This window comes from Phyllostomus hastatus, unplaced genomic scaffold (genome assembly GCF_019186645.2).
Source record: "Phyllostomus hastatus isolate PE091 unplaced genomic scaffold, TTU_PhHast_1.1 phas_scaffold_1674, whole genome shotgun sequence".
NCBI classification, from domain to species: Eukaryota; Metazoa; Chordata; class Mammalia; order Chiroptera; family Phyllostomidae; genus Phyllostomus; species Phyllostomus hastatus.
The window spans coordinates 30,982,224-31,003,215 of NW_025334011.1; the positions used below are offsets into that span (position 1 = coordinate 30,982,224).

At 43.3% G+C, this 20,992-nt stretch overlaps 1 protein-coding gene across 4 annotated transcripts in view; it reads left to right on the forward strand.

Moving 5' to 3' along the window:
• The first annotated feature begins 607 nt into the window (after positions 1 to 607).
• The window catches only part of UCMA (upper zone of growth plate and cartilage matrix associated), a 28,724-nt gene continuing 8,339 nt past the window's right edge, over positions 608 to 20,992 (forward strand). The window contains exons 1-5 of one of the 4 annotated variants that reach the window (XM_045858204.1): positions 608 to 926; positions 1,245 to 1,310; positions 1,413 to 1,508; positions 5,515 to 5,613; positions 9,692 to 10,485. In XM_045858204.1, coding sequence (XP_045714160.1) covers positions 866 to 926; positions 1,245 to 1,310; positions 1,413 to 1,508; positions 5,515 to 5,613; positions 9,692 to 9,789 — 420 coding nt within the window. In that variant the 5' untranslated portion in view covers positions 608 to 865 and the 3' untranslated portion in view covers positions 9,790 to 10,485. Of the gene's footprint in view, positions 927 to 1,244; positions 1,509 to 5,514; positions 5,614 to 9,691; positions 10,493 to 20,992 lie in introns of those variants that run through there. The other 3 variants (XM_045858201.1, XM_045858205.1, XM_045858203.1) reach the window with 3 other exon arrangements.

The window sequence follows — 20,992 nt, forward strand, 5'->3', positions numbered from 1 at the left end:
TAGATGATGGTATCAAGGCATCTCCAAAGACACTGTGCTCTGATGACCCCGTAGAGCTCTGATGCCATTGGCACCCCCATGTCTGGGAACCCATTTTCTCCCCTATGTAGGGTGTGCCTTTGTATCCGTCTAGAGGAGTATGCTGAGCTGGGCGCTCTGCCCACACTGCACACTCTGCCCCCACAGAGGAAGGCTGACTCTGCTCTCTTCCTCAACATCTTGAAGGGGCTCTGGGGCCACAGGCCAAAGAGTCCATGCTTTGCTTGACCGTGGGTATCAGCTGGGGAGACAAGTGTCAAGGCAAGGGGCACTCTGGCTATCTTCAGAGTGTCCTACCTGTCTGTGCAAGCATCACCTCGGTGGGGGTCTTCCCACCTTTCTGGCCCCTCCTTGCTTCACTTCTGAGTCAAAGTCCCCCTTGAGCTCTTCTCCCTCCCTCGCACAGGCTGCAGCCTCCAGGACGAGAATCCCCTCCTCCTCTGCAGCAGATGCCAGGAGCCCTTTGAAACTTGCCCTTGGTCTCTGGAATCCTGACTCTGAGGCTGGGCATTCCGACAGCGACTCCTTGGGTGCGGATCTTGGAAAGGTCACTTCAGAACTGTCTCAGCCCAGGCCCCAAGGACAGGCTCTGCTTCTGTGAGGTTTGCAAGGTGCCAAAAACATCTCTGGTGCTCCGGCAGGAGTAGCCAATGGAAGCCACAACCGGGACCCCTCCCACCCCTCCGCTCAATGGCATCCAGCCTCCTGAATCTCTCCTCCCTCTCTCCTGACCTGACACCGAAGTGAGGACCCAGAGGCCTCAGGGTCTGCAGAACCCTCTCTGCCTGTCCTGTGGTTCCCAGACAGAGCCTCATCCTCTCTAAGGATGGCCTGGAAACAGCTTCTCCTTGTCTCCTGTTTCTCCACCGCTGTGCTTCTCCTGTCCAGTGAGTATGGGGACGCTCCAGAAGGGACAGGTGTTAGGTGAGGCTGCTCAGGTGGCTAGCCCAGAGACAAAGGCGGGTATTTATCTATAAGATGGCTGTGCTTAGGTGGGGGTGGTGTGTGTAACATAATACAATGCAGAGAAAACAGCTTGCCTGGTGGTTTCCTAGGGAGATCAGCTCTGGGCTGGTGTGTGTGGGACCCAGGATGACACACTGGGGCCTGGCAAGTCACAGAGTCTGGGAAAGACTGTCCTGGCCTGGCTGGGGTGAGGGTCCCTTGGGTGTGCTGCAGCCCTCACTCTGTGCTGTTGTCCACAGTGCTGCAGGAGGGGACAGGTGCATCTGTGGGCACCAGGCAGGTAGCTGGACAAGAGGCCCAGGAAGGTCAGTGCTGGGGCCACCCCGTGGTGCAGGGTGGGTGTGCCAGCCCCTGCGGTGGCTCTGGTGGGCCTGAGCTGGTTATGACTGGCCTCTTTTGGGTTTCAGGCGTGGAACAGAAGATATTCATGCAGGAATTAGATGCCTCGAATTTCCTCAAGAAGCGTGGCAAGCGGTCTTCCAAATCCCGAGACGAGGTCAATGGTAAGGATGCAGGTGACCCACCTTCTTCTGGTCCCTCTGGTTCCTTCTCTCTCCCAGGCAACTGAACTATGGGGACCATCGCAAGGGACTGAGGGCTCAACCTAGGTCCTCGGGCATCAAAGTGGCTACAGCTCTTAATTAGAAATTCCACATTTACTTGGTGGCAGGTCACAACTTTTTTGACTGACTGTACTGTCAGGGTAAGGAACAAAAAGGGGCAGTGCCACATGAACTTCACAGTGATGAGACACATCCAGGTTTCAGAAAGTTAAAAACATAAAAGGGAGAATCTATGTTCTACGAGCACAGTATGTCAGTGTGTGCTTTTTGGAGTATTGCAAAGTGAGCCAGTATATGCAAGAGCAAGAGTATCGTGAGCAGGGATGGGGCACAATGGGACTTGGAGCTGGGATTGTGGGTTTGGTGACAGTTTTACTGCTAAGTGGCCTTGGCCACTTCCTCTCCCAGGGCCCAAGTTTCCTTATTTACAAGCACCTGAAAGTGTGATGTTCAGTTAGCAATGTTTTTTTAAAGTTTTTGTTTTTGATGCATTCGGGAGGCCTTTGGGCTCGGAGGTCTGTCTCCTTCTCTACCTGAACGATTCCTGGTGTCACCTGACTAGCAGGGGCCTCATTTCCATGATCTGCCAATTTTCAAAGGCTTTTGGGTTTTCTGCCCTTGAACTAGATTCTTCCAAGGACTCTGAGTGCTGACTGTCTCTGAGTCTACGGCTTGATTCATTACTTGTGTGTGTGTCTGAATAAACCCTTTGTATTACTCAGCACACTCAGTAAGGTAACTTGTTCCATAAAAATAACAGGAGGGTTTTCAAATGATGGGGAAGAAAAGAGCAGAAAATATCGGGAGATACAATTCCTTTTAAAAAATGGATAAATATTAACCACACTGGGAAAATTTCCAGGCCTCACACAATTTGGGATTTAAAAGTTAGCAAATGTCAAGAAACACTAAAAGGACTAATGGAGGTTAGGCAATTCTTGATAGAAATCTGAGAAGCAACTTTTTGGCAGACTTTCAGTGGGGAACAGGCATGAATTTTAGAGGTAATTAGTTTCCATCCTCGGAAGCTAAGCCAAACAAAGAGGTGCATGACTAATCCAGAGGTTCCCCACCTTAAATAGAACCTCAGTGAGTCAGTTGTGGGGGGCCAGGACAGCCTGGAGAATACCTAGGATGCACTTGAGTGAGTGCATCTCTTGTCACCTAGTCAATTTCTATGGATGGGCAGGAGATCAATGCCCACTTATGTCTCAGGTTGAGTAAAAGGCAAGTGATAAACTTGAGTTTGAAACCAGAAAACAGGCATCTGACATCTTTAAGCTTCTGGGTGAAGATGCAGACCACTTTAGGGTGAAAGGAGGAGCCAATCCAATGAAATGCATGTTTCTGAGAAGAGTTGTGCACAATGCACCGTGGAAGAATAACATCTGGTCCCAATAATTTAAATTGTTTTTATTCATTGCTAAGTCAAAGGTTTGATTTGTGGCACCTCCATAAAGGCATTTTGGGAAGATGGTTGCTTTTCTGGAGTAATGCTTCTTTAGGAATTGGTGGTGGCTCATGAAGCACCTGCTTAAAGTCTAAACCCCCTGTCCCACTCTCCTTACCCCACCCCCACCACCCTGGCAACTTATTGGTACCTGAAGCATCATTGGGGCATGTGGTGGGTTGTAAGGGCGCTCTGCCATGCACAGTGTGGTCTATCCAGCATTGAAGTGTGGGTGCCTGAAGCTCTGGCCCCAGTCCCAGCTCTGCCTTGACCAGCTGTGTGACCTTGGTTAAATCACTGCACTTCTCTGTGTTTGAATCCCCTCCTCAGAAGTGTGTAGATGTGGGGCAAGAAGCAAGGCATGGGGAAGGGCAGGTGTACCAGTCCCTTCTGCTGGACTGAGGATCACTGCAACTATGCAGGTGAAGGGACAAGTGTGGGAAAAGCATGGGATTTACCTAAGGAACCTGCACTGAGACCAATTCAAGTAACTTGATTTTCATCTGAGTTAAGTTAAATAATATAAACCTAATATAAATAACTAATATTTAATCAATTTACTTATTCTTTTCTCATTTAATCAATTTACTTATTTCCAGAAGGATTTGAGATGGTTTACAGTATAATCATTTCACAAAAACATACCACTTGTTTCTCCCAGCACGCTCATACTGTGGGGTGAGACAGAAACCTAATGGCTTTCCTCAGTTTTCTGCTTCCATCATAAACCCCCACTTCCTCTTATACTTCCAAGCTGGTGGAAGCAACAGGACCTCAGTCTTCCCACCTTTGAGGTGATGGGAATCATACCTCACATCATGGGGGGGAGTTGAGCCGTACCAAGGAACTGGTTCCCACTGCACCAGACATGACCTTACTGCTACCATGGATTTTTCCAGCTGAAGCCCAGACAAAAGAAATATTTTGAAGTATCTGAGTGTGTTTTAAATGATTTCCACGGGACAACTATACCTCTCACACCAAAGAGGTCAAGGTGAAGATTTGAGGGCAGAAGTGGATGAACTTTGAAACTAATTTATTTTTACATTTAAAAATCTAAAATGTGGAGAGATTTTTCCCCTCAGGCTAAATTAGAACAGGTGAGAAACAGTTGTACCTGTGATGAGGTGGGATGTGGCTATTCAGGTAAGATTCCCTTTGGGGTTCAAGGTATTGTTAGTGAGCTTCATTGCTCAACCACCAAGGAACAGTCACCATATTTATGTGTTCTCAGGGACAGTTTCAGTTTTCACTGGGGGCATTTCTTCCAACCATAGAGGTGTATCTCCAATTTTATAACGTGGAACTCAGACTCCTCATAAAAAGGTTGACAGCCAACTTTACTGGAATAATTGGCATACAGAATAAGGCATACCTGTGGTTAGTATTTTCATCAGGAAGTTTGCCTGACCACCTCATATCCTGCACTAGTTATCTGTTGCCGTATAACAATCGACTCCCAATCTACCAGCTTAAACAAATTGCGCCCCCCCCAAATTTAGCAGCTTAAAACAACAAACATTTATTGTTTCACATTTGCTAGAGTCAGAAATTTAGGCCTAATTAACTGGTAGCCTCTGACTCAGGGTTTCTCAATAGGCTGCAGTCATCTCAAAGCCTGATGGCGAGAAGGTTGGTTTTCAAGCTCATTCACATGGCTGTCAGCAAACCTCAGATCCTTGCTATTGGTTAAGGACACCAGTCCCTTGCCATGAGTGGACCTCTTCATAAGACAGGGTACAACATGGCAGCTGGCATTTCTGAGTGAGAGCAAAACTGCGAGAGAGGCTGACCAACCCAAGGCAGAAGCCACAGTCTTGTTTGTAACCTATCTGGGAAGTCACATTCCATCACTTTTGCCACATTCTGTTCATTAGCAGCAAGTCACTAGGCTGGCACCACATGAGGGGAGGGAACTACCATACCTATGGGTATGAGTATCAGGAATCATCTTAGATTGCCTACCATAGGTCACTGCTGTATAGATTCCTATCATAACAGCCATAATGCCTCTTAGTAGTGAGACAGAATCTCTCTTCCTTGCTTCTTTAATCCCAGTGCATACCACACATTCTGGCCATGGTAGGTGCTCAAGGATGTTGCATGGACTTGAAAGTATTAATTAATGTGAAATGAACTGTAAGTTGGATGACTCCCTCTTATAATTTATTTCTGATCACTGGACTTCGTTTCTAAGTGGCCTAGTGTACCTGGACACACCACTAATCTTATGAGTGAAGCTAAATTGCTTCACCTTCTGGGGTCTCAGTTCTTTTATTTGCACAAAGTGGTGTTGGCTGAGAAGACCTCCTAGGTCCTTCAAGTTTGAAAGCCTGTAAGGAATAAACCATTTCAGTGAAGCCCCCCTCCTTAGCCCTTTCAAACAACTCCTTCCCAACCAGATTAAGTTCCTTAGGCAAAATGACTGGTGTTCCCCTAAACATCTGCAGATGCCCCTATTCTAGGGGGCAACTCTCACTTCTTGCCCTTTCATAGCGGAGGACAGGCAGAGGCTGCGGGCTGATGAGCTACGAAGAGAATATCATGAGGAACAACGAAACGAGTTTGAAAACTTTGTGGAGGAGCAAAATGATGGTAAGAGCTCTCAGCCAGCATCTCTGGGGAGTGGGGCTTTGTGGGAAAATCATGAGTTGCCTCTACTTCTTCTGCCAAAATTTTAAGTATGTAGTAGAAAGAGAATCTCTACTCTCATGTCTATAGGAATCTTGAAAATAAGGGAGAAAGTCATAAAATGGCCATAGAACTGGAGAAGGGATGGAAAATAATGGTAACCCCTTGGTTACCATGAGCTCAGGGACAGTGGGGCTGGGGGAATTGGGGGCTGACTGCATTTCCCCCTACTTGGGTATCACTGTGGTGGCCAGTGTTCTCTGGCTTAGCACCAGTAGAGTGGGGCTGGGAGAATTTCAAACTCAGTTTCAAGTGTCTTGGATTTATATCAGTGGGATGGCTCTAGGAACTACTCATCCTGGAAAACCAAGGCCTTTGTTTACCTATACACTATAATCAGCAGCTTATCTGATTGGTAGAAGCAAACCAGGAAAACTCAGAAAGCACTGGTCACTGGTGCCCTGCCTTGAGCCCCTCCCCACCTCTGACACCAATGTCTACAGGTGATACGAGGGCTCCAACACACCCACAGCATCAGGCATCTGCGTGTTTCTACATGGCTTGCTTGTGCCCTTACCCCTGCTGTTAGTGTCTTCCCTGCTAAGTGTCTTCTTTGACTCAATGTGTCTCACCAGGCAATCCGCACTTCTCATTCCTGCCCTCAACCCTAGGGCAGACAGGGCTCCTGCCTCTCCCAGGAGTGCTGATTTCATTAAGACCTCAGTGGAGGCAGTGGGGTGGGGGTGTGGGTGGGCGGAAAGGGAGGCCAACTAAGTCTGCGAGGCTCATGTTCTTGTAAATGAAGAGTGATCAAATGCATAGAGGTCTGGAGACCTTTGATGCAGAAACTGGCCCGTGAGGATGAGCTAAGAAGGGTAAAACTGAGGGCTCCAGAGGAGGGTCTTCCCACAGCTTCATGAAGGAGGCAGAGAGGTGGAGCAGGCAGCAACCTAAGGGTAAATGTTGACAAAGGGGGACCTTGATCTGATTTTTCTCCTCTTTCCCGGCCTCTGCCTGAGGACATTGACTGGAGCCCTTTGGCCAGGTTGCGGACACCTGCACCAGTCTGGGGGCAGTGCTCAGAGCTCTTCCCTGGGGCCCCCACTCCCCAGCCGCCCACACCCGCCATGGGACTCTGGTTTCAGTTAGCTATCTTTATCTGACAATGTAACCAATTCTCAGAATTGGGAGCAGTTGGATATTCGTCCTCTCCCCAAGATTCTTGTTTCAAAAAAGCAAATGTTGAGGGATTGATTAGCACCGGTCACCAGAAAGACTTAGATTTCCAAGGAAGGAACTATAGGCAGGTGGTCTGGAGGGAATTCTCCTTCTGGTCAAGAGTGGCCTCCCTGAGGACCTGCAAATTCCTCCCAAAGACCTCTGTATCAACCTACCCAGCACATGGTCCTGGTTTGGGGAAGGTGGATAGGAAAGGTTAGAGCCGAGCTCGGCTCTGCCATGGCTGCTCATTGCAACTCTACTCAAAACCACCAGCCTCACAGGGCAAAAATAACAGTTCTGCCTCCAAAAGCTCGGGGATAAACAGTGTGCTGAGCTCCAACTTCTAAGGCCTCAGTGGTAGCATACATCTGCTTCCACCTGCAAAGCCAAAAGCTTAAGGCAGGCCATCCCAGGCTGGCTGCATAACAAAGGATGCCTGGCCACAAGTGGTCCTACAGGAAAGCCCCACGGCCAAGGTCTCTGGTCTTTACTAAGCAGGCCTATCCTTTGTCTAAGTTAAAATGGTCTAAGAAGAGTCTGGCATGGCCTGGGGGTAGAATCATACTCTCAAGATTGGCAAAGAGTAGCTGGTCTACCCAGCCTGAGGAAGGTTGGCACGGCCAATAGCTACCCAAAGCTCCAGTCTGGGCCCAACTCTCTGAGCTTGATCTCTGGGGTATCAAGTCCCTAAGGGGATTTTCAGCACCTGGAGTAGCACCAATGAGAAGCTCCCATAGGAAGGAAACATTCTCAGCAGCCACATTGTCTGCACTACCAGAGGTAACAAGGGGCCCTTTCTGTTGAGGTCATTTGGCTCTCACAGGAGCTAAGGGGAATTTTCTCCCCTGCTGAAGCCACCAGGCTGTGCTGTTAGCTCAATGCACAGAGGGTGCATTTCACTAGCACTAAAGTCAGCTTCATAGGCTTTTGACCCTTGATCTTACCTTCTTTTGTTAGGACTTCCCATCCTCCCAACAACATTTTTCAAAAATACTTAAAAATTGTGACAAAATACATAACATTTGCCACCTTAATTAATTTTATGTATATAATTCAATGGCATTTAGTACATTCACCATGTTCTGCAACTGTCACTGTTTCCAATACCCTTTCATCATCTCAGGATGAAGCTCTGTACCCAATTATGCAATAACTCTCCATTCTACACAGCCTCAGGTAACCTCTGATATATTTTCTGTCTCTATGAATCTGCCTAATCTAGATATTTCACAGAAGTGGACTCACACAATATGTGTTTTTGGGTCTGGCATATTTCACTTAGCATGTTTCAAGGTTCATTGCTGTTGTAGTGTGTATCAGAAGGTAACCCCTTTTTATTGCTGAATAATACTTGCATACATATATGTGTGTGTGTATATATATCTCACTTTTTTTTTAAATTTTTTTAATTCAAATTTTTTTTTAAGATTTTATTTATTTATTTTTAGGGAGGGAAAAGAGGGGGGGAGAGAGAGGGAGGGGGAGAGAGAGAGAGAGAGATCAATGTGCGGTTGCTGGGGGTTATGGCCTGCAACCCAGGAATGTACCCTGGCTGGGAATCGAACCTGGGACACTTTGGTTCCCAGCCCGCGCTCAATCCACTGAGCTACGCCAGCCAGGGCTTATATCTCACTTTTAAAAAAATATTTATTTATTTTTTAGGAAGGGGAAGGGAGGAAGATAGAGAGGGAGAGAAACATGAGTATGTGGTTGCCTCTCCTGCACCGCCTACTGGGGACCTGGCTTGCAACCCAGGCATGTGCCCTGACTGGGAATCGAACAGGTGACCCTTTGATTTGCAGGATGGCACTCAATCCACTGAGCCACACCAGCCAGGGCATATCTCACATTTTGTTTATCCACTTATTGGGTCTTGTTTTCTTTTAGATATATTCCTAAGTATATACCTAGTTCTTTTAGGTATATTCTTAGGAGTGGAACTGTTGGCTCACATGGTAATTGTTTAACCTTTTGAGGAGCTGCACACATGATTTTAAACATGGAAGGCCTTGTGCTATCGAGCTTTAATGGTACCTAACAAGAGCAGGCAGGCTTGAAATGGCTTCAGGAGCCTATTTCTACCATTGAACACAGGTGTTCTTCAGAAATAGGTCTTATCAAATACAGTAAAATCAGAACTTTCAGACTCATTAAAAACTCCCTCCTGATCTTTTTAACCTTTTCTTATGAAAAATGTCAAATATATGTAGAAGTATAAATAGTATAATAAACCTTCATTGAATAACACCCAGAATCAACAATTATCAAGATTTCCCCACACTTGCTTCATCCATCCCTTTATATGATTAGTTTTAAAAGCATTTTTAAAGCTTAGAAAACAGAACATGGTAGAGAAAGTAGTTACTCATAATCCCATTATTCGAATTTGACAATTGTTTCCTTCCTTGATTTTTTCAATGGTATGGCTTACAGACTATTTTTATTACTATTTTGTTACCTTGGTATTTTATGTCTTAAGTATTATAACTCTGGGCTGGTTTCTGCACGAGGCTCTTCCCCCTTTGCTGGTTGTGTAAGGAAAGATCCCTGACATGGGATGCCAGAGCTTCTTCTCTGCAATCTTGGCAGCCGACACTGTTACCGTCCTGTCTGGGCCTGATTTTTACAGTATGACCTTTGGATTCTCAGTTCTCTCAGGTCCTGCCACCTCCAACATTCGATGTTCATCAATGATACACACAGGAGCAGTTGGTTCATGGCACTATGGCATGGGCAGTTGGGTTGACACCTGACAAGACAGCTCATTCTCTTCAGGTCAGAGTCCTTTCCATACTAACACAATTTTCTCTCTCCTCCCCAGAACAGGAAGAGAGAGGCCGGGAGGCTATTGAGCAATGGCGCCAGTGGCATTACGATGGCCTATACCCGCCATACCTCTATAACCGCCACCACATCTGACCTCATTGTCACAAACCCAGAAGACAGAGCAAGACATGCATGTACTCACCCCAGGTGTTCCGTCCCAGGTGTTTGAGCAACTCTCTCCCACACAAACAAGTCCCTCCAAAAGGTCTCAACTTGGGGTGTGTGGTGGTAAACACGTAAGGCCTTTCTTTCTGGTGGATTAAAATGCCCTGGCTGTGGCTTCCTTATAGATGAATTCTGAGGTAAGCAAATGCCCATGGGGCCACCTAGCATCAAACCTAAAGTGGTTTCCCCTTGCTTAGCCATTGTTCCCAAAGTAAGAGTCCCCTTTGATAGAAGAATGAAAAGAATCACAGTAGAGAGAGAAGATTCCATATTTGCTTATAGCTTACAAATAAAAATGCTGAGCGAACAATGCATTATCTTCTCGAATCTCAAACTAAAGGGTGCCAACCTACCTTCCCTGAAGTACAAGATCTCCACACTGACTTGGGCATTTGAAAGCTTGAACTCAGGAGTACTGTTCACTATTTTCTCACTATGTCTCAGTGGTCACATGAAAAAACAATGCTAAAACAATTGTTTTGGCAAAAGCATTCTCTGAGGTGGTTACAGAGCCCAGGTGCTTCTCTCTGAAGAGTGTTAAGGTTCAACTGTAAGGTTTTTTTTTTTTGTGAAGTCACTTTTTTATTTGTTGCAGATGTTATTTTTTTAAGATTCTTATTTTTGTATTGTTGTTCAAGTACAACTTTCTGCCTTTTCCCCTCCCCCCACCTCCCCACCATTCCAGCCCTCCCTACCTCCTTCCTCTGTTTCCACCCCCCTCCTTTGTTATTGTCCGTGTATACTTTATAATTATTCCTGCAAACCCTTCACCCTTTCCCCTCACTATCTCCTCCCCTCTCACCTCTGGTCACTGTCAGCCTGTTCTCAATTTCAATGTCTTTGGTTATATTTTTCTTGCTTGTTAGTTTTGTTCATTAGGTTCCAATTAAAGGTGAGATCATATGGTATTTGTCTTTCACTGCCTGGATTATTTCACTTAGCATAATGCTCTCCAGTTCCATCCATGCTGTTGCAAAAAGTAGGAATCCTTCTTTCTCTCTGCTGTGTAGAATTCCATTGTGTAAATGTACCACAGTTTTGTAATCCACTCATTTACTGGTGGGCACTTAGGTTGCTTCCAGCACTTGGCTATTGTAAATTGTGCTGCTATGAACATTGGGGTACATAGGTTCTTTTGAATTGGTGTTTCAGTATTCTTAGGATATAATCCTAGTAGTGAAATTGCTGGGTCAAAAGGCAGTTCCATTTTTAGTTTTCTGAGGAAATTCCATACTGTTTTCCATAGTGGTTGCATCAGTCTGCAATTCCACCAACAGTGCACTAGGGTCCCCTTTTCTCCACAACCTCTCCAACACTTGTTGTTTGTTGCTTTGTTTATGATGGCCATTCTCACTGGTGGAAAGTGGTATCTCATTGTAGTTTTAATTTGCATCTCTCTGTTAGCTAACAATACTGAGCATCTTTTCACATGTCTCTGGACCCTCTGTATGTCCTGCTTCGAGAAGTGTCTGTTTAAGTCCTTTGCCCATTTTTTAATTGGGTTGTTTGCCTTCCTGGAGTGGAGTCATGTGAGTTCTTTATATATTTTGTAGATCAAACCCTTGTCTGAACGTCAGTGGCAAATATGTTTTCCCATATGGTTGGTTCTCTTTTCATTTTAATGCTGCTTTCTTTAGCCATGCAGAAGCTTTTTGTTTTGATGAGATCCCATTTGTTTATTTTTTCCTTTATGTCCCTTGCTCTAGGGAACATATCAGTGAAAATACTGCTGTGTGAAATATCTGAGATTTTCCTGCCTATGTTCTTCTCTAAGACTTTAATGGTGTCACGACTTATATTTAATCTTTTATCCACCTTGAATTTATTTTTGTGTATGGTGTAAGTTGGTGATCAAGTTTTATTTTTTTTGCATGTAGCTGTTTAGTTCTCCCAACACCATTTGTTGAAGAGGCTATTTTTACTCCATTTTATGCTGCTGTCCCCTTTGTCGAATATTAATTGACCATAGAGACATGGGTTTATTTCTGGGCTCTCTGTTCTGTTCCATTGGTCCATGTGTCTGTTCTTATGCCAGTACCAGACTGTTCTGATTACAGTGGCCTTGTAATACAGTTTGATATCAGATATTGTGATCCCTCCTACTTTGCTCTTCTTTCTCAAAATTGCTGCAGCTATTTGGGCTCATTTATGGTTCCATATACATTTTTGAAGTGTTTGTTCTATGTCTGTAAAACATGCCATTGGTTCTTTAATAGGTATTGCATTGAATCTATAAATTGCTTTGGGTAGTATGGACATTTTGATGATGTTAATTCTTCCAATTCATGAACACGGTATATGTTTCCATTTGTTTGTGTCTTCTTTGATTTCTTACTTCAGTGTTTTGTAGTTTTCTGAGTACAGGTCTTTTACCTCCTTGGTTAGGTTTATTCCTAGGTATTTTATTTTTCTTGTTGCTATGTCAAATGGGATTTTTTTCCTGATTTCTGTTTCTGATATTTCATTACTGGTGTACAAAAATGCCTTCAATTTCTGAATATTGACTTTGTATCCCGTTGTTTTGCCAAATTCATTTATTAGGTTGAGCAGTTTTTTGGTGGAGTGTATAGGATTTTCTGTGTACACTATCATGTCATCTGCAAACAATGACAGTTGTTTCCTCTTTTCCAATTTGGATGCCTTTTATTTCCTTTTCTTGTCTGATTGCTGTGGCTAGGACTTCCAATATTATGTTGAATAGAAGTGGTGAAAGTGGACAACCTTGTCTTGTTCCTGATCCTGGTGGGAAAGCTTTTAGTTTTGCCCATTGAGTATGATGTTGGCTGTAGGCCTCTCATATATGGCCTTTATTATGTTGAGGAATGCTCCCTCTATTCCCACTTTGCTGAGTGTTATCATAAGTGGGTGCTGTACCATATCAAACGCTTTTTCTGCATCTATTGATATGATCATGTTATTTTTGTCTTTGCTTTTGTTTATGTGATGTACTATGTTTATTGATTTGAGAATATTGTACCATCCTTGCATCCCTGGGATGAATCCCACATCATCATGGTGTATGATCTTTTAATGTATTGCTGGATGAGGTTTGCCAATATTTTGTTGAGGATTTTAGCGTCTATGTTCATCAGTGATATTGGCCTGAAGTTTTCTTTCTTTGTTGTGTCTTTATCTGGTTTTAGGATTAGGATGATGCTAGCTTCATAAAAAGAGTTTGGGAGTCTTCCATCTTCTTGGATTTTTTTTTTGGAATTGTTTGTCAATGATAGGGGTTAGCTCTTCCTTAAATGCTTTGTGGAATTCTCCTGTGAAACTGGCCAGTCCTGGGCATTTTTGTGTTGGGAGTTTTTTGATTATTGCTTAAATTTTGTCAGCTGTTATTGGTCTGTTTAGGCTTTCTGCTTCTTCTTCATTGAGTCTGGGAAGATTATATTTTTCTAGAAATTTGTCCATTTTGCCCAGGTTTTCAAATTTCTTGGCATATAGTTCTTCGTAGTAATGCCTGACAATCCTTTGCATTTCTGTGGTATTAGTTGTAATCTCTTCTCTTTCATTTGTGTCCTCTCTTTTTTTCTTGATGAGCCCACTTAAACATTTGTTGATTTTGTTTATCTTTTCAAAGAACCAGCTCCTGGATTTATTGATCCTTAGAATTTGCTTTAGTCTCTATGTCATTTAATTCTGCTTTGATTTTGGTTATTTCCTTCCTTATACTTGCTCTGTGCTGTCTTTGTTGTTGTTCTTCGAGTTCTTGTAGATGTAAGGTTAGGTTGTTTATTTGAAATGTTTCTATCTTTTTTAGATAGGCCTGTATGGCTATGAACTTCCCTCTCACGACTGCCTTTGCCGTGTCCCATTAGTTTTGGGTTGTTGCGAGTTACTTTCATTTTCAACTGTGGTTTTTTAACTGCATTAATCCAAAGCCACGGTTATATAGCAAGGCCAGTTATAACCCAAACTAAAAAAAGATAAAATTGAGTTTTGGAATCATCTCCTTTTTCATAGTGCCTGTATTATTTTGTTACGGCTGCCATAACAAAGTACCACAAACTGGTGGCTTAAAACAATAAAAATTCATTCTCTCACAGTTCTGGAGGCTACAAGTCTGAAATCAACGTGTTGTCAGAGCCACACTCCATTCTAGGAGAGGATCCTTCCTGGCCTCTTCCAGCTTCTGGTGGCCCAGGCTTCTTTGGCTTGTTGCAGCATCACTCCATTGTTATGTGACCTTTGCTGCCCATGTCTTCACATCATCGTCTCTCTATCTTTTTGTGTTTCTTTTCTTCTTCTTATATGGACACCAGTCATATTGAATTAAGAGTCCACCCCACTAACTTCATCTTCACCTGATTATATCTGCAAGGCCCCTACTTCCAAACAAGGTCACATTCACAGGTACCAGAGGTTAGGACTTCAGCCTCTCCTTTGAGGGGAAACAGTTCAATGCTAGCAGTGCCCCTTTCTTCTCTCCCAACCACTCTGCCTTCCTGCCCCAGACTGAGTATCTGTCCTTTAATCCTTGCTCTTAACTGTTTTCAGGAATTCTACACTAAGAATGCAGAAGACTCCAGAACAGCTTACACAGACATCTCTGTGCAGTAACAGCACTCTGGAGAATAGACAACTCTAGATGAAAAATTAGCATCCACTCTGGCCACTTCCTTGTCCTCACCCCTGTACCCTGTTTCCTCCATGGCCTGGGTCCCTGGCCCACTAGTCCAGCCTGCTTTCGAGGTTGGCTTCCAGGGCACTATAGGGCTGCTCCCCTTCAAGGCAAAGCTGCTCAACTGTGGTGAACACTCCACCAGGGGTGGGCTATTTGTTAGATCAGGATACTTTGCAATAAACACATGTTTTTTAAAGCAATTTTTAAAAGACTGATAGAAACTTTAAAAACATTCTAGGGATGAAGCGATTAAGTATTTCCTAAATCACCTCATCTATAGTCAGCACTTCATTTTCTCACACAAACTCAAGCAGGAGCTGAACTGGCTCTGGGAAGGTAGCAAGGACATGGGGTTAACCTCACCATTGTTCCCAGGGTGGGAAGGACAGAGGGGCCATTCTCCTCCCAGCAGACTGGGATTCATAATCTGGAGACTCAGGCTTGGGCACAAGTCAAGTCCTGTCACAAGTCAAAGTAGTGCCCAATTTTCCAGTGACACGACACGTTTGTGTTAAATGTGCCCTAAGTGACAAGATCAGGAGCCAAGACCCTGAATATTTTGATTATATTCTTTTGGAGATCACTGAGGTATTTGCTCTAAAATAATGTTGCTACTACACATTTTAGGTATCTGTGGGTGTATAAATTGGATCAATTTCTGGCTGGGTGGCTCATTTGGTTGAAATGTTGTCCCATACACCAAAAGGTCATGGGTTCCATCCCCGGTCAGGGCACATGCCTAGGTTGCAGGTTCAATGCCTGGTCAGGGCATGTACAGTAGGCAACCAAACAATGCTTCTCTTTCACATTGATGTCTCTCTCTCTTTTTTTAAAGATTTTATTTATTTATTTTTAGGGAGGGGAGGGAGGAGAGAGAGAGAGAGAGAGAGAGAGAGAGAGAGAGAGGGAGAGAGAGAGAGGGAGAGAGAGAGAGAGTCATCAATGTGCGGTTGCTGGGGGTTATGGCCTGCAACCCAGGAATGTACCCTGGCTGGGAATCGAACCTGGGACACTTTGGTTCCCAGCCCACGCTCAATCCACTGAGCTACGCCAGCCAGGGCTTGATGTCTCTCTCTCTTTCTCATCAATGAACTCATCCTCAGGTTAGAATTAAAGAAAACAAAAAAGAGAAAGAACTCATGGATACAAACAACAATGTGGTGATTTGGGGGGGAGGGAGTGGGTGCAGGCATAAGAAGATATGGGGGGGATAAATTGTGATGCAAAAGATTTTTTTAATGCTTTAAAAATTAACAAAAAAGAATGCTTCCAAAGGAAGTGAGAGTAATAAAAAGTTTCCTCAGGATTGGAAAAATATGCATAAAATAACTGAAAACTGCATTTCACCACTTAAAATATTCTCTACATTTTTATTCACCTTTACCCAACCTTTTTGTTGTTGTTGTTACGATAAGACCTCAGAGTAGCACATTTAAGTGATATAGAAGTCCATGACACAAAGGGGGCGCCCTTCTCTGTGCTTCTTCAATTCTACCCTGAGGGGAGCCCAAAGTGACTCTTCCACTTTTGGTGTGTACTCTTCCACTTTTCTGTTTATATGCACACACTTCATTTCTCATAATGGCAACACAGTATGTAATTGTGTGCGTCTGGACAGTCCCACTCTCAGGAGTGCAGAAAGGGGCTACTTAGTAGACCTGAATTGGCTAAACAGAAGTGTCTAACACCAGCTGAGCTCTAAAAGCTCCCTCTTTCTAACAAGGTCTAACATGAGAATTTACTCAACCCAATAGCTCTGTTATTATAATGTCACCATGTTCCTTGGTTCTTTCTATTAAGCATGGGGGGCCCTTTTACTGTAACTTTTTATGGTGGATCTGTTACAGCCATGCCATTTAAGCACACTTCTTTATGGGGTAATGGGTGCTCAGGACATTGTCTGTGTGCTGAAGCTGTCCCTCAATAAGCCCTATTTTATGTTTACAAGGCATTAGTGAGGTATATGTGTGTGTGTTTTCTCCCTTTGCATACCAGTGAATATGCTAGAGTTTACTTACCAGTTCCTCTTAGTGAGATTCCTGGAAAAATGCTGGGTCACAACATCACATATTATATCAGATAATATATACCTTTTCTCTTCAAAAAGGTTAAGTGCTTAGCATTACTGAACATCTTTTCCAGTCCTTTCTTAAACCAAGGAAAGGGAGAACACTGGCAGAAAGTCGAGGAGAGGGAACACTTGTAATACACAGTCTTCATGGTATCCCTTTAGTCAGCATGTCTCACCTTCAGCTCAGTTCTCCAAATCAGCTCTCACCAGGTGACTGGCACACACGCACCCACACAGTTCATTATTTCCGCAGGCTTCCCCACTGACTATGGGCCCATTTTCCTCAGAAAGGCTCTGCAGAAACTGTGGCTCTCCACAGGCTTTACTGAAAGTACTGAGAGGTTTAAATTAGAATGAAAAAGCAGTGGGAGAAACTGGCATAAAATAAGAACTTTTCAAATGGCTCAACATTTCATTACTTTTTTTACTTATTACCTGATGAGACTGAAATTATTTGGGAGGAATGGGTATTTCAAAGTAATGAAGTACAAAATCTCAACAGAAAGGCATGGAGTTCTGCTGGCTGCCTTCCATCTCCAGGGTGTGATCAAGAAAGGAGAAATCAGTCAGCTCGAGGCGAACAAAGGTCAGGGATGTTCCTTCTGGAATTACTGGGCAGGACGCACATGCAGATCCCTTCTGCTTCCTACCACTCCCCCCAAAGTTGCAGAACAGGGAGTCTTGGCAAACTGGCCGGATATACACCCTGGCTCCAGATCTGTGCTCTTGGAGATGGGCTTCCTCATAGCATTTAATCCCAGAGGTAGAGTAGAAATTCTTGCTAATAGGCAGTAGGAAAAACACATGCCTAACCTTAGCTCAGTTACCAAGTAGAGCGAGATGAGGAGCCAACATGGGGCAGTCATGAAAGTTTCGCCCACTGTGAACTCAGACCTGAGTCAGGACTCCGGGCTGTTGGGCCAGGGACACAAGTGAGCTTGCACTCTACCCACATGAAACTGCCCTCCTGGCTGGCCAGGGGCCAGATGCCAAGCCAGGCCCAGAGGGCCAGACCCAGTCCCTGACCCTTTAGGTGGGTAACCTCAACTTACAAAAGGTGTCTGTGTTTTCATACACCCTGTTGGGAAGTAGAGAAAAGACAATGCGTTGCTCTCTCCCCTCAGCCAGGAAATAGGAGCCACAACCTGGTCTGTCACAGGTAATGAGAACACATCCAAAAGCCTTTTTGAAAGGCCAGCAACCAGGTAGACGGGTGGCTAAAGCGTTCTGACTCTGTCCACTCCCCACAGCCACCATCTCAAAGGCCTGCCCTGTCCACTGGGGCCATACAGACATCAACAACCAAGAATGGTCTGAGTGTATCACCAGCTTAAAAGAACAAAACAGTCTGTCCTTGCCTCTTCAATGACCACTCTCAGAGCATTGGCTCCAGATAAACAACTCTGGCAGAAATAAGAATTGTATTACCTTGTTTTACCCCTGTCCTTAACAAGGACTGCATTATACTTCAGAGTTTTCAAATTCTGCCCAGAATTCCTTCACTAAAAGCCAATCACAGTCATTTCCTGGGCTGAGGGAGGCATGCCAAAGGTAACAGGACCGGGATCTGGGCAGCTGCATTTCATAGGAAATGAGTAGTGGAGCAATTTGTATGTTTAGAGACTGGCCTTGTCAAATGTCATCTCTGGGACATTCTTTTAATTAACTCTTCTGTTTTTACATTGCTATCCCCTAGTCCTTTAGGGGTTGCAGGTAAGTGGCCAAAAACAAAGTTGTTCAAAGATGGGCTGGTGAAAACTCATTATTTTTTATTCACTTTTTTTTTTAGTGTGTGTACTCCTGAGGAGATATTGCCAACTGATTATCACATGCCTTCATTTATTTAGATTTTTTGGGAAGTGCTAATTTTCATGAGCCTGAGAATGATTTTTAAACATTTAAAAAACTCATTACATACTTTTTATCAGTTTCATTCGGTTGGGTTATTTCACTTCTAATTCATTTTCAACCAGTTATGTTCTAATTTCTTTCTTAAAAAATATTTATTTAGAGAGAGGGGAAGGGAGGGGGAAGAGGGAAAGAAACATCAATGTGTGGTTGCTTCTTGCATGCCCCCAACTGGGGACCTGGCCTATAGCTCAGGCATGTGCCCTGACTGGGAATCGAACCAGTGACCCTTTGGTTCATAGGCCAGCACTCAATCTACTGAGCTACACCAGCCAGGGCCAATTATGTTCTAATTCTTTGGCAAGTTTTTCACCATTTGAAAGTTCTTAAGGAATTTGTCCAAAAACAAGTTGGTTAAATATGGAAGATCTAATTCACAACTGATAACTCCAATATACTCTGTGATCTTAAAAAGGTTTGTCCACTTTCCACACTGTTTTGATTTTTAAATTAAGAACATTTTAAATGTATACACAAAGTTAAATCTAAAGGACAAAAAGGAAGTGTCCCTCTCCTGTCTCCCAAAGGAAAGTCATTCCCAAGCTGTGAGTATCCTTCAAGTGATCTGTGCATATCTAACCATCTAGCTATCATTTTTCCATTTATTTATTTGTAATCCTCACCTGGTGATATATTTATTGATTTTAGAGAGGGAGAAGAGAAACATCAATCGGCTGCCTCCCACATGAGCCCTGACAGGGGGACAAACTGTCAACCTGGGGACTTACCCACTATCTTTTGGCACAAGGGATGATGCTCCAACCAACTGAGCCAGGACCATTTCTATTTTTTAAACTTCAAAATTCATTTTTGACCAATGGTGCCTACTTTACCTATTGAACACATTTTACACCATTTAAAAAATCTGTATAGTTAATTTATAGTTAAGCAGTTTTCATAAAGCTTTCTCGAATAAAAAGCCTGCAGGAATGGCAATGATTGAAGGGACATACTGGAAAAGAATACTAATTTAATATGTAAAACAAAGTTGAAAATATTTATCTAGATAATTTCTCACTAATTTAGATACTAATAATCAGTATCAAGAGGCACACTAGTGTGTCTGAATCATTTAGTGTGTAGACTCCCAGATTAAAAACTTTCCCCAGTAAAAATGGGAACCTCATTATGAAGCAATGAGGCCAGGGAGCAAGAGCTTGTGACTGTATTAGCTCATGTTTGGTTGGCTATCATGCACCCAGTGCAGAATTGTGGTACTGTGGGCCAATATATTTTACATTTTGTAAGTGGATCTGGATGATAAACAAGTCAAATATACTATTAGATTGGTATTCTGATATCACAATTCACAAAAAAGAACAGTACATTCCTTTAGTAAATCACTGAAGGCCATTTGTGCCCTAAGTACACAAGTGACATACAACTGGACTACCTACAACTGTTTAGGCATGATTAATAATTATGTAAAAATAAAGTCAGTACAACACCCTGAAGATGTTCTCGACCCAGGGCTTGAACAGGCTGCCCCCTGTCAAGGTCAAGCCTGCCAATGCTTAGTTAATAACATCACTTCAGGGAATGTATGAGAAGGAAGACAAAACCCACACTATTATTTATAGATCTTCTTGTCCAACCTTCCTCAGATTACTTCCTTGATATAAATGGTGAAAGAAAATGCTTTCCTCTTCAGATTTGGAACAAGAATAAAATAACTGTATATACAGAAACAACAGGCAACATCCTGAGGAGTCTCTAAAAAAGCTGTTAAACTTCTCTGTAAGACGGGCACGAACCCCAGGATACAGGTCAGTAGATAAAAATGTACTGCATTTCTACAGATTAGTAAGTAATGATTAGAAGTTAAAATGGGAAAATATCATTTACACTATCATCAAAGCTATGAAATATTTAGAAATAAACATAAGATATATATATAATCTATACACTGAAATTACTAAACATTATGGAGAAAAATTAAACAAGACCTAAATAAATGGAGATATAATATAGTCATAGATAGAAAGTCTTGATATTAATATGTTAATTTCCCTCAGATTGAGTCACAGATTAAACACAATCTTAACAAAAATTCTAGCAGGGTTTTTGGAATAGAAATCAACAAGTTGATTCTAAAATTTACTTTGAAATGCAAAGAACCGAGAATTGCCAAAACAAAATGTCAAGAGAATAACAAAGCTGGAGGACTAATACTACCTGATTCCAAGACTTATAATATAGCCACAGTAATAAGACAGGGTGGCACTAGCATGAGGACTGACATACACACTAATTTAACAATACTCAGTGTAGTCCTGGCTGGTGTAGCTCAGTAGATTGAGCATGGACCTTCGAACCATAGGGTCGCTTGTTCAATTCCCAGTCAGGGCACATGCCTGGGTTGCAGGCCAGGTCCCCAGTGGGGCCATGTGAGAGGCAACCACACATTAATGTTTCTTTCTTCTTTCTCCTTCCCTTTCCCTCTCTCTAGAAATAAATAAGTAAAATCTTAAAAAAAACACAGTACTAAGTGTAGAAGTAGATCTCAAAATGTATGGTCACTTGAC